This window comes from Kogia breviceps, chromosome 1, assembly GCF_026419965.1.
Source record: "Kogia breviceps isolate mKogBre1 chromosome 1, mKogBre1 haplotype 1, whole genome shotgun sequence".
In the NCBI taxonomy this organism is placed as follows: Eukaryota; Metazoa; Chordata; class Mammalia; order Artiodactyla; family Physeteridae; genus Kogia; species Kogia breviceps.
Genome location: NC_081310.1, coordinates 81,747,703 through 81,761,388, shown reverse-complemented (window position 1 = coordinate 81,761,388; position 13,686 = coordinate 81,747,703). Strand labels below are relative to the sequence as shown.

The 13,686-nt window shown below is 42.4% G+C and overlaps 1 protein-coding gene across 6 annotated transcripts; it reads left to right on the top strand.

Moving 5' to 3' along the window:
• The first annotated feature begins 8,939 nt into the window (after positions 1 to 8,939).
• HJV (hemojuvelin BMP co-receptor) lies at positions 8,940 to 13,356 on the top strand. Of its 6 annotated transcripts, none has more exons than XM_059077902.2 (4): positions 8,940 to 9,140; positions 10,434 to 10,620; positions 11,032 to 11,594; positions 12,095 to 13,356. In XM_059077902.2, exons 2-4 carry the CDS (start codon positions 10,524 to 10,526, stop codon positions 12,716 to 12,718), a joined length of 1,284 nt encoding a protein of 427 aa, XP_058933885.1. In that variant the 5' UTR covers positions 8,940 to 9,140; positions 10,434 to 10,523; the 3' UTR covers positions 12,719 to 13,356. The 6 variants fall into 6 exon arrangements, with proteins under 6 accessions (XP_058933885.1, XP_066891215.1, XP_058933891.1 ...); XM_059077908.2 differs by having other exon boundaries at positions 9,009 to 9,140; positions 10,416 to 10,620; XM_067035114.1 differs by lacking the exon at positions 10,434 to 10,620 and having other exon boundaries at positions 8,980 to 9,140.
• The last annotated feature ends 330 nt before the right edge of the window (positions 13,357 to 13,686 follow it).

Genomic DNA, 13,686 nt, shown 5'->3' with positions numbered 1-13,686 from the left:
CACCATTGTAAAGCAATTATACTCCAATAAAGATGTTTAAAAAAAAAAAAATACCTAGTAGTATTCCTCAACCAGAGTGGTACCACCTCCTGGGAGGCCTTTGGAAAAATGTAGGGGCATTAAAAATTTACATTGACTGGGATGCAGATGGCATTTGACAGGGGAGGGGAGACAATAATGCTAAATGTACTGCACTGGGCAGGACAGTTCCACACACACAAAAAATTGTCCCTCCCATAATGTCAATAAGGCCCCACTGAGAAACACTGAAGGCAGCTTTACACTTAAGGTCCCTAAGACACACCTCAATATGTTTTGAACCCTAATCTCTCTTTTCTCATTACTTTCACTGCCTGCTCTACCTTTTCTCAGTACTCACATTCACCTTCACATTCAAAAGGATAATCCTTTTTTCAGATGTTAGAAGATCTGCGACTTCCATAGAGTCCAGGAGCCTCTGGTGTTTGGCTCCGTAACAAAAAAAATAAATAAATAATGTCTTTTTAATAGTGTGCTAGTGGTCAGGACTTGCACACACCACAAAAGAAACATGAAACATAAAAACACTTGATGGCAACATGACAGAATTTTCTACCCAAATAGTTAATAGAGAGTTCTCCCCTCTATAAGACCTCAAGATAGAAATTAATATAAACCCAAATAAACAAAACAAAATCTATGAGGGCATATACTGTAGGGGATATTCTTCAGCAACTTGGGTATTTTTTAGAACTACTTGATGACCATAATAGAATTGCTTCAAAGAGAATGCAAAATACTTTTGGAGCAGGAAGAGCAGAATCTGTTTGCCTATGATTCTATTATTGCTTTGAGCTACGTATTGACTGACTTACTCAAGGCTGATTTAGCAAGTGTCTACTTTGCTCTTACTGCTATCCACAATAAAGTCTCCCTGGCTAGGTGGTGACTAGGAATCTGCACTATCACAGTAAAGAGGAGTCACGTCTTACCTATTCTAGCCTTCTAGTAAGAGGCATATATATCCCCGAGAAATTGTGGTTGAAATGTTAAGTACTTGTACTTGAGCATTCTTCTGAGGACAGGGCCCATATTTCTCATTAGATTTTCAAAAGGAGTTTGTGACCCAAAAAGTTAAGAACCATTAATTTATAAACTCTCAATCCCAAGTAATCTCACACGGGCAACCTCCTAATCAGTTCAACAAGAGGAAACTTATCTTTTACTGCATTAGCAGTCTTAGATTTTAGAAACATTTTATTTTTGGAACTCTCACCTTCATACAGGGAAATGTAAGCACCGCTTTCTTCACCTTTGCAGGAATTGATAAAAACATCAAATGTGTGGGTAAAGGTGGCACAAAGAATACGTCTTTATATAATAGCTCCGAATGAGTAAAATGGCAAAATTCCAAGCTATGAAAAAATGAATGCTTTTTTATTTAATTTAAATTTAAACTCACACTTCCAAAAATATTTGATTTACTTTTACGTTTTGGGAACGTTTTCCCAAAAGAGATTTGAAGTGAGGTGTTAAAAATAAACACCTCACTTGTAACCAAATACAGCAAACAGCTAACATAAAAATAGAAGATTCAAAAGCTTTAGAAAAGACAAACTATAGAGCAAAAACCTGAGCTTATATAAATACTATAATTGAGCATTATATTTACCTCTGGATTTATGAACAGTAAAAAGAAAAAGAAAATGAGTTATATAATTCCCATTGCTTCTTAAAAGGAAACACATCAAGCTGCCAAAAGAGGCAAACTTTTTTTTGTTTTGTTTTGGCTGCGTTGGGTCTTCGTTGCTGCACGCGGGCTTTCTCTAGTTGCTGCGAGTCGGGGCTACTCTTCGTTGCGGTGTGTGGGCTTCTCATTGCGGGGGCTTCTTTTGTTGTGGAGCATCAGATCTAGGGCCGCGGGCTTCAGTTGTTGTAGCACGCGGGTTCAGTAGTTGTGGCACACCGGCCCAGCTGCTCCATGGCACGTGGGACCCTCTCGCACCAGGGATCAAACCCATGTCCCCTTTCACTGACAGGCAGATTCTCAACCACCGTGCCGCCAGGGAAGTCCCGCAAACTTTTATTACAAGGTGAATTTATCAAGTAGGCCCTTATACACATAACAACTGAACACCATAACCATCACTGGCTTTATCTGAAATGAATTTGAAAAAGTATCTTGTTTCCTTTTTTTTTTCATTTGACACAAAATAAAGAGGCTATCAAATGATTATCTTTTTTTTAGCATACTGCTATAAGTTAGGGATTTAGTAACAGTTTAAATGAGTCAAAACACAAATTTTGTTGAACTCCTTAGGTATATAAAAGCTGGATGCCAGCCTGTCTCTATTCTTATTACTTACTAATGATAGGCCCATTCTCCTAGCCAGCATTCTAATTTGAAGATCTAGGGATTGTTCTTTCTGTTCTGCCAATACTGTCTCTCACATCCCTGTCTAAATCTGTATCTTTTCTGTTTTCCTTTTCATCCTTTAAACTCAGCCACCTTTGAACCTATAAAAGACATTATAATGCAAAGGTATTGGCTCCTGAGTCAGGTAAATCTGGGCTTGAATTAGGTAAACCTTGGGCAAGATGGTCCTTTGAATTTCAGTTTCCATATCTGTAAAATGGGAATAAATCTACCTTTCAGGATTGTTGTAAGAATTAGAAATATTACCATGCAGATCACTCAGCATAGCATCTGGCACCAGCAGATATTCAGCAATGTTATTATTTAAACTACTTTTACTATGATGATTACCTTGTCTAGGTCGATCTGCTTTACTGTGTCACATGACAATTCTCCTTACCCATTTCTAAGACTACTCCCCTATTGTAAAACCAACATAATACTCTCTGCTGTGTTTCTCCTATCATTTAACCTTGTCTATACTTTCAAAGGTAGCACTACCCTGGGATGTTTTTTTAATCCTAGCACAGAGTATACAAATTAGTAGCTGTTATCCAGCTCATTCCACTACTTTTCTTGTTGCAGCTTCTTTACAGCTTCCTAACACTGAATGAACATGTAGTAACTTACAACTACAATATAAATGAATCCAAAGGGGTAAAGAGACAGGTCTGTAAATGGGATGGGAAAGATCTAAAGGACCTGAACCATGCTCCAAATCATCCTGGGGCAATAATGAGTTAGTAACCATCTTCTAGGAGAGAAGGTAAACTTTTCCTATCAAAAGCCATGGATTTAGAGAAAATAGACTAGTTTAAAGCTTTATAAGGAACAAAATCATGAGAGAAATGATCTACCTTTAAAAATAGACATTGTCAAAAGTAGTAAAAATTAGTCTCAAGAACAATATCTGAGCATCAGCAAGTCCTATAGCTTTACCTGCAAAATATATCCTAAGACTAACCACTTCTCATTGTTTCCATGGCCACAGTCCTGGTTCTGAATGGCTGACCCTGCTTCCACTCTTCCCCCACTTCCAAAATCATTTTCTACAGATCAGTGAGAATTACGTGATCTTAAAATTTGGATTATGATATTATTATGTTATTTTTCTGTGGTTTTTTTTTTTTTTTTTTTTTTTTTTTTTTTTGCGGTACGCAGGCCTCTCACCGTTGTGGCCTCTCCCGTTGCGGAGCACAGGCTCTGGACGTGCAGGCTCAGCGGCCATGGCTCACAGGCCCAGCCGCTCCGTGGCATGTGGGATCTTCCCAGACTGGGACACGAACCTGCATCCCCTGCAACGGCAGGTGGACTCTCAACCACTGCGCCATCAGGGAAGCCCTATTGTGGTGTTTTGATTTATACTTTTTTCCTCCTCTTTCTTATCTTCTTTTGAATTAATCAAGTTTTAGTCTTATTTTGTTATTTTAATTCCCCTTTTTCTCCTCTTGGTTCAGAAATAACACACTCTATTTTTTCCTATTATTTTAGTACCTACCCTTACAATACATACTTAAATATTAATTAATTAAAATAATTAATTAAAGCATAAATTCAATAAATCTTGACAAACAGTATGACAGCTTTAATTACAATTCCTTTCCTCTCCTCTCCTGTTTTATGTGTTACTATTGTGGTTTTTTTACTGCCAGAAGCAGTCGTTTTTTATTTTTATTTTATTTATTTATTAAACCCCACATTTGTTTATTTATTTTTGGCTGTGTTGGGTCTTCGTTTCTGTGCCAGGGCTTTCTCTAGTAGTGGCAAGCGGGGGCCACTCTTCATCGCGGTGCGCGGGCCTCTCACTATTGCAGCCTCTCTTCTCACGGAGCACAGGCTCCAGACGCGCAGGCTCAGTAGTTGTGGCTCACGGGCCTAGTTGCTCCGCAGCATGTGGGATCTTCCCAGCCCAGGGCTCGAACCCGTGTTCCCTGAATTAGCAGGCAGACTCTCAACCACTGAGCCACGAGGGAAGCCCTCCAGTCGTTTTTTAAATGCAGTAATTATTTGTTTAGATTTAGCCACGTATTTCTTTGTTTACCAGTTCTTCTCCCATCTAATCCATCCTCTTTGCTCATATCATCCTTTCTGTAGTAAATCTTTTTAATAGTTCTTTTCTTTTTAACAGTTATTTTGACAAGGATATATTACTGGTAAATCCCTTCAGGTTTCAATTTGTTTGAAATGTTTTACTTATTTTTAATTCTGGAATAATATTTTAGCTGAGTATAGAAGTCAAGGTTGACAATTATTATCTCTCAGCTTATCGGACCCACATTGCAACTTCGTTTGGAATAAAACAGAGACAAGACCACTCTGCAATTACAAAAATGTGCAAACATCCCCTTTTAACATTCATATTTGCTACTTTTTGTTGTTGTTTTAACCAATTTTAGCTCCAATCCCTCTTTAATCCTTCCACCTCCTAGATAAAAATGTAGATATCCAACCATTGAAATGCCCCTGCTTCTTGACAATATTCAGTCCAGAATTGGCCCTTACTATTCTAAACTCTAGTTGAGAGTCATCCAACAGCAGCCCAGTCTCTACAAGAGGCTCCTCCTAACTTCCCCTTACTGAACTGATCCCATAGTCCCACTGCAGCATTCTCTTCCTTGCTGCAGCAAGAAACCCAATTTTTTTACTTCAGGTTTGTTCCCAGTGGTCTTTGGTCAATGGGCTTTGACAAGGATGTTGGTAAACATTCTCCAATAATCTCAAAGGTCCCACAGATGACTTCTCACCTTTAAATTTTATTATGGAAAATTTCAAACATTTACAAAAAGAATGAGACTAGTATAACAAATCCCTGTGTATCCATTGACCAGTTTTAACAATGATCACTTCATGTTTCAGTCTTATTTTACCCCCACCCACTTCTCCCCCATCTTGGATTATTTGGAAGCAAACCCCAGCTATTATATCTTTTCACCTGCAAATATTTCAAGATGTATCGCTAAAAGTAAAGCACTTTTAAAAAAATGTATCACATCAACAACTTTAATAATAATTCCTTATAAATCATTAAGTATCCAGTAAGTGTTCATCAACATTCAAGTCTCCCCAAATATCTCATAATTTTTTTCTTGAATTAGAATACAATAAAGTCCATACTCTGCAACTGCTTGATGTCTCTTAATTCTCTTTTAGGCTATAGGTTTCCTCTCCATCTTCGCCTTTTTTTTTTCCCCTAATTTATTTGTTGAAGAACCCAGGTCATTTGTTCTGAAGAGTATGCCCATAGTCTGGATTTGCACCTCTGAGGTATCATTTTATGTCTCCTGCATTCCTTCTAAATAAGTAGTACGCTGACTACCGGTTGATCAGATTCAGACAGAAGGTGGTTTTTTTTTTGCAGGACTACTTCATAGGTGGAATTGTGTACTCCACCTATGATCAGAAGGACATGTTTGTCTCTCCTTTTGTGATGGATAACAGCTATCGTTGATCATTGCCTAGATACATTAATTCATTAGGAGTTGCAAAATGCTGATATTGTAATGCTGATATTGTAAAATGCCATTCCTTCTTCATTCATTTGCTGGAAAACTTCTATAAAGAGAAAATTTCGCCTCATCTTGTGTTCCCACAGAAAATATAGGATAAATGCTTAATGCTCTCCAGTTTCAACATAATGAATTAGTTGTTCCCCCAGCATTCTCCAACAATGACCAATGAGTTTGTATGTTTAAGAATCATTGCATGGCTTCCCTTGCCTGGTGGCGCAGTGGCTGCGAGTCCACCTGCCGATGCAGGGGACACGGGTTCGTGCCCTGGTCCGAGAAGATCCCACATGGTGCGGAGCGGCTGGGCCCGTGAGCCATGGCCGCTGAGCCTACGCGTCCCGAGCCTGTGCTCCGCAACGGGAGCCTTGGAATCAGCCCAAGTCAAAGGTTCAATGTTTTCTTAGGGCTTTTCAGAGCAAAAGTCTTACCTTGGCCTATTTTGGGATTTTTTGTTTGTTTCTTTCTTTATTTTTGTTCTGTTTTTTATCCTCCCGTATACAGAGCTGCTTTTAAATGTTTTTATTTCCCAGAGAGTCTCATCCTAGCTTATACTTGGGACTTTAAATTATTTGTTGTTTGTTTCCATTCATATTCTCTTACTCTAGGTACTCATAGTTCTTTGTTTTTCTGCAGCATTTAAGAGCAATGTCCACCTCTTTCAGCTGCATTTCTCCAGCTGAGCTTCAAGTTGGCTAAAGAGAGAACATTCCTTCAGATGGCTACCCAAACACATTGGAACATTGCAAATAATGTCTTCTCTCTGTTTCCTAGAGATTTAGGGAGGGAATTTGGAACTAGGATGCCACCTCCTACATACCTTGATGAACCAGGGAAGGGGTGGGTAATGATAAACAAAAGCATTATAAAATTTCCTATTTTGAATATAGCTTTTTTCTTTTTTTAATCATCTTTATTGGAGTATAACTGTTAGTTTCTGCTTTACAACAAAGTGAATCAGTTATACAGATACATATGTTCCCATATCTCTTCCCTCTTGCATCTCCCTCCCTCCCACCCTCCCTATCCCACCCCTCTAGGTGGTCAAAAAACACCTAGCTGATCTTGCTGTGCCATGCGGCCTCTTCCCCCTAGCTATCCACGCTAAGTTTGGTAGTGTATATATGTTCATGCCACTCTCTCACTTCGTCACAGGTTACACTTCCCCCTCCCCATATCCTCAAGTCGATGCTCTAGTAGGTCTGTGTTTTATTCCCGTCCTACCCCTAGGCTCTTCACAGCAGTGAGAGGCCCTAAAAAAAAAAAAAAGAATCATTATAAACTTATAGATTTAAACATACCTGATATATTTAGATCCATTGCATATAGTATCCACTTTGACACTTAAATTGTCCCATCTTTGGCCAGTGGGAACTGTTCTAGTTGCTTCTGAGTCCTTTTGATAGAATTCTAACAGTTTTTGAAAACTTCCTTGCTTATCCTGGACAATTCCTGCCCATACCTGAAATTAGCTATTTCTCCAAGGAGTTCCTTTTAGTGTGAAATGGTATTGAGATACCTCAGATTGGACACCAGGGGTGTTCATTGCTACTGGGTTATTGTTTCTAGGCCTTTTCAGGATAAAGTTAGGATATGTTTTAGGATAAAATACACCATGAGCTCTTTATAACTATGAGTATATACCCTATATAAAAGTATAACTATGAGTTATACTTCCAATTTAAATTCAGAATATAGAGTTTTTACTTAATTTCATCAATCATAAATCTGTATCTCTTTATTCTACATCAAAAATCCTGGTTCACAAAGACACTAACATTATTACTCATTTGTTTTATCCCACAGTACACCCACAATACTTTCAGAATAACAATACCAACACTACCACCAACAATATGACTACCTAAAATGTTTTTGCACTTCTTTTTGTCCTTAGAGTATATCCCACTTGGGATGTCATAGTCAAATTATTGTGTTTTAAAATCATTTGGATAGTTTGGTTGGGGTCATTTTACATTTTTTTAATAAAAGCCCTTGTGATATGGCTTCATGTGGTAGAGAGAAAATTTTTCAGATCTATATGTATAAAAAAGAGAAGAGTACTCTGTGGACTTCTAAATTCTGATTTAAATGTAGAGCAACTTAAGATGCTTTAGTGACAGTATTTAGAATCAGTCCTTCTGTTAATTTCACTTGGCAAGTACTAAGAGATGATGATCCCTGGTGCCTATGGCTGCAAAAATATGACATGGCTAAATCCCTTGGCTGCAATATCTTAAAAGGTCACTAGATTATGCTACTTCACAAAAGTATCCTTTTGAATCTCTTTTTCTCTCACTTTATCTCTCCAGGTTCTTCTTCCCTGTGGGTTACTAACCTTCAAAAAATTCTATCCCCATTCCTTTTTCTTCTCTTTGCCTTTGCTAGCTTCCTCCCCAGAAACTCAGGAGCTTATATGTTTGTGTGTATACTTGGGAAGAGGAATTGCTACTTAAACAAGGGAGTGAGAATGGAGGAGGTAGAGGGATAGACAGCTGCAAGGATCTGAGCTGGTAGACTGAAACAAACCCTCATCCTCAACAACTCAGAGCTCAGATTTCTTCTTTAGACAGCTGGCTTTTTTAGTCCTTCTGAAATCTCTACAAAAATGGGGGAGGGGCTGTGAACTACCTCTGCTATGCACCTTATTTAAAGTCAGCTACCTCCTAGATATGTTCTGTAGAAACGAAATGCAATATTCAGTACAGCAGGGATGAGGGTGGTGAATGAAATGCATACAGTTGTCCACTCTAATTTTTAAAGGCCAGGAGCTCATTACTGACGATGCTGAAGGGCTGCCTGCAGTAGGCAGTAACTAGAATCATATAAGCTCGAACTGGATATCTGACTTGCTTGTCGTATTTCTGTCCTCCCCCCGGCACTTGGCACCCTATACTCCATATTGTTTCTAATCCTCCTACCCTCCCCACTCCCCCCACTCCAACACCCTACCCCCACCAATGCTCCTGGAATCTTGGACTTAGCTATTTTTAAAACAGTCAACTCAGTAGCCACCTCCCTCCCCTGCTCAGCTGTCCAGTACTCCAGCCAGCCATATACTCCCCCTTCCCCCCACACCAGACCTTCTCTGGTTCCCTGACCTCAGTGAGATTGCAGCCGGTCTGGGGACCTAGGGGAGACATGGAGAAAGAGACAGGGGATCCCCTGGCTGGAGCTGACTGACAGTAGACAGTCATGGCTGGAGAACTGGATATCAGACTAATGTTTGACGTCTGGAAACAGTAAGTCAAAATGAAACTTCAATTCCTTTAATAAGCTTTTGGAGTTAGAATTGAAGTTAGAATTTCATAAAATTATGACATTTACTTTGATGTCTCTGGTCCAAAAGCTAGGATCTCTCCCATACCACGGTGCCCCAATCTCCATTTCTCCTTCTGTCTTATTTCTTTCTGGCCTCTGGCCATTAGAAATTTAAACCTCCGTCTCTCCTCTGAGAGTCTTAGCTCTCTCCTTATCCTGTTACCTCAAGACTTCTGATGAAGTCTCCTTCTTTAATATGTGTCCCACATTTCCTATTCTGTGGTTTTCTCACCAAGGCCAAATTTAGCCTGAGACGATTAGTCACTGATACACTTCTATCCTGCTCCTACTTAGCAGTGCCCTTCACATTGGGCTTCCAAGGGTGGGGGTTACTCCTTGTTGTAAATGATTTCTCCCCACAACTCTAGTCCCATCATCCTATTCTTCCTCCTGCATGACCCTCCCTCAATCGTATCCGTATCCCAGGAGAGGGTAGTTTGGCAAAAGGGAGTTAGCCTCTCCCCAAGCCCTGTTCTCATCAAAACATTGAGAACTTCTAAACTTGCAAGGTAAGGTTAATGGAAATAGTGGTTCTTCAGTGAGGTTTGGAAGAATACAAGCAGAAATGTTGACTTACAAACAAATATTTGTTTGCATGCTTGGCTTGCATCCCATTATTCTCTGAGATAGAGGGATTCTAATTTTTGCTCTCTAGAGTAGATGCAAGAGACTGGTTCCCTTTTCATTTGAATACTGATGTTCTAGAGAACAGGGATGGTTATACCACCCTTACTCCTTCTCGCTGAAAATTCTGACACAAAGGAGGAAAATAAATGAATGACCTCTGAAGGGTGTCCCCTCCTGATAGGGAAGGGCAAATAAGAGGTATGTTTCTGAAGTATTTTCAGATCCTAATTCTGTTGGGGAGCCCACTGGTATGACTGAGATCTGATCTATCCACATGATTCCTCCTTTTTTTTGACATTTCTGCTGTTTGGTAGCTCAGAATGGGGCAATACAGTGGACTCTGCCCCCCTGAGTTCACTCAACCTTTCTTCCACCCCCACCTAGGGGTATTGCATAAGGGACCTGAAAGTGGCCACAAGAGCAGGGCACAGAGGCTTAACAGCCTCGCTTTTAGTTCAGGGAGCCCCATTCTCCCCAAACTCTAGTCTGCTCATCTTTTTCCTGATTTTCCGAGATTCTCTTCACACGATTCTGAACAATCTTAAACTCTTCTCTTTCCCCATGCCCAGCCAAATTTCTTTTTTCAGTCCCTTACAGGACGTCCGGTCAAAATTCACTAGGTAGGAGGGTCACCAGCTGGAAAGAACCGGAACCTGGGGGGACCTGGCTGGATAGGTATGGGGGATCCAGGCCAGTCCCCTAGTCCCTGGTGCCCCCATGGCAGTCCCCCAACTCTAAGCATTCTCACTCTCCTGCTGCTCCTCTGTGGACATGGTAAGGAAGGGTTAGATAAGGGTTTGGGGAATCTAGGGGGTAGGCTGCTATGTAGGGGTGGGCATGTGAGCTTGGGTGAGTGAGAAGAGATGGGTGCTGAGGAATTCCAGTCACTCGCCCCACTCTCAGATAGGTATATTTTATTCTCCATTCAACTTGGGGAAGGGCCCTGGGAAAGCCCTTGATCCACAGGGAGAATAGATCTAGCAGGGCTTACACATGTTTAGCACGATTGAAAGAGGACAAGACGAAAGCTGGGGGCTGGGGGCTCGCGGCTGCGCACTGGGGACTGTGGAAGGCTCTCAGTTGGGTTTTAGGACCGGCTGGAATCCCCTGATGAGGTTTGGGAGAGATATGGTTGAGCGGGGATCTGGGGACCATCTCACAATCCTCTCTCCCTTCCGTCCTCAGCTCATTCTCAGTGCAAGATCCTCCGCTGCAATGCTGAGTATGTATCTTCCACTCTGAGCCTTAGAGGTGGGGGTTCACCAGGAGCCCTTCGAGGAGGAGACCGGGGTGGAGGGGTGGGCTCCAGCGGCCTCTGCCGAGCCCTCCGCTCCTACGCGCTCTGCACTCGGCGCACGGCCCGCACCTGCCGCGGGGACCTCGCCTTCCATTCTGCTGTGCACGGCATCGAAGACCTGATGATCCAGCACAACTGCTCCCGCCAGGGCCCCACGGCCCCTCCCCCACCCCGAGGCCCAGCCCTTCCAGGCGCAGGCCCGGTGCGCTCCTCTGGTCCCCCAGCCCCGGACCCCTGTGACTATGAAGGCCGGTTTTTCCGGCTGAACGGTCAGCCCCCAGGCTTCTTGCATTGCGCCTCCTTCGGGGACCCTCACGTGCGCAGCTTCCATCACCACTTTCACACGTGCCGTGTCCAAGGAGCTTGGCCCTTGCTGGATAATGACTTCCTTTTTGTCCAGGCCACCAGCTCCCCCGTGGCATCGGGGGCCAACGCCACCACCACCCGGAAGGTCAGGGACTCAGTTGCTCCTCCAGATCCTCCCAGGGTCACCTCAGGGTACCACTGCCGTGCCATTCCCACTACTTCTCAGCCATGCTCCCTATTCCCTTTCCTCCTCAACCACTCTCACGTCTTGAATCCCTCCCTCCTACCAAACACACGCTCCGGTAAATCACTTTCCCTCAGTGGGAATTTCACACCAATGCAGAAAACACTGAAGAGAAATTTGGAAAGAGGAAAGTTGAGGAGCCCTGGGTTGAGGAGTTACAAAAAGGAAACTTTTCCTTCTCCTGTGGGAGTTTCCAAGGTTGAGACCAAATAAGAAAGAGAGGGGTTGAGCAGGGATAAAGCAATATTGGAACATAAAGAAGGGATCAAGGAGTGAGAACCATGATAAGCCTTTCATCTCTGCTGGGATCAGATCCCTGACTGTGTAATGAGGCCTGACCGGTGGAAGTGGGTAGGATGCACTGAGCCCAAAATAAACTGTTTTCCCTCTTGCCCTCACAGCTCACCATTATATTTAAGAACATGCAGGAATGCATTGATCAGAAGGTCTACCAGGCTGAGGTGGACAATCTTCCCGCAGCCTTTGAAGATGGTTCTGTCAATGGAGGTCACCGACCTGGGGGCTCAAGTTTATCCATTCGGACTGCTAACCCTGGGAGCCATGTGGAGATCCGAGCTGCCTACATTGGCACAACTATAATCATTCGGCAGACAGCTGGGCAGCTCTCCTTCTCCATCAAAGTAGCAGAGGATGTGGCCAGGGCCTTCTCAGCTGAGCAGGACTTGCAGCTCTGCGTTGGGGGATGCCCTCCAAGTCAGCGACTCTCACGCTCGGAGCGCAGTCGTCGGGGAACTATAACCATTGATACTGCCAGACAGCTGTGCAAGGAAGGGCTGCCAGTTGAAGACGCTTACTTCCATTCCTGTGTCTTTGATGTTTTAATCTCTGGTGACCCCAACTTTACTGTGGCAGCTCAGGCAGCTCTGGAGGATGCCCGAGCCTTCCTGCCAGACTTGGAAAACCTGCACCTCTTCCCCTCGGATGCTGGGGTTCCTCTTTCCTCAGCAACCCTCCTAGCCCCACTCCTTTCTGGGGTCTTTGTTCTGTGGCTTTGCATTCAATAACTAGGCCAGCAATCTCATGACTGGTTTAGAAGTGATTTGTGGATAGAGATTGGCAAGGAAGAACATAAAGAATCACTGAAGGAAACAGTGGGGACTAAGAGACACATGAAACAATGACATGTATCCAGAGTGAGAGAGGCTGCAGTCCAGGGTTGAAATGATCACAGAGTGAGGATTCTGGGCAAGGTTTCTGCATTCCAGACCTCAGTAGGGGCTCTTCACTAATTTTCCCAGTCTTGTTTATAGTAAGCAAATTGTTCCAGTCCATCTACTCCTGAGATCACCCCTACAAGCTTAGAGGTTATGGGGTCCTGACCATCAGTAGAAAATTTAAGGGTTGAGACTTTTAATAGAGAAGAACTGAAAGAGGAAGAGATTATCATTACCCATCAGAAACTCAAAATCTAACGATATTTTATCTTGGAAGGTGGAAAGAGGAGGAAATGATAGGGAGAAGAGTCTATTTGATAAGTATATGTGGGTAAGATGTGTTCTGCTTTCTTGGTTCACAGATGAAGTGGGCATTGTCTGGATTTTTGGTGAAGGGAATGTCTGTCTTTGGAGAATAGCACAGATAGGAAAGAAGCTATCATCCCCACCCCTAACTAATCTGTTATTAAAGTTATGAATTCTTCACATTTATTGCCTATGTCGAATCTCTTTACAGACGCTTAAGATGGCATAATGACAGTGTGTTCACTCCACTGAAAGAGGGCTCAGAAGTATCAGATATTGTTTCTGCCCTCAGGAAGTTTACAGGCTATTAGGGAGACAAAACTGATTCACATGAAGGAGTGATGAGTGTGTAATTATTCACTAAATTCTATGGTACTATGAGTCCAAATGGGAAGATGGTTGATGAGAACTCAAGATATAATATGAGGTAGTAGAGGAGATGGGATTTGAAGTGATCTTTGAAGATTGGGTAGGATTTGAATTAAGGACCTTCCAGGCAACGGACACCATCT

Excerpts from the sequence above, each read along its gene's own strand:
- HJV (XM_059077902.2), top strand. The coding sequence starts at position 10,524 with ATGGGGGATCCAGGCCAGTCCCCTAGTCCCTGGTGCCCCCATGGCAGT. Across the intron at positions 10,621-11,031 it reads GCTGCTCCTCTGTGGACATG|CTCATTCTCAGTGCAAGATC; the intron begins GTAAGGAAGGGT and ends TTCCGTCCTCAG. Across the intron at positions 11,595-12,094 it reads ACGCCACCACCACCCGGAAG|CTCACCATTATATTTAAGAA; the intron begins GTCAGGGACTCA and ends TTGCCCTCACAG.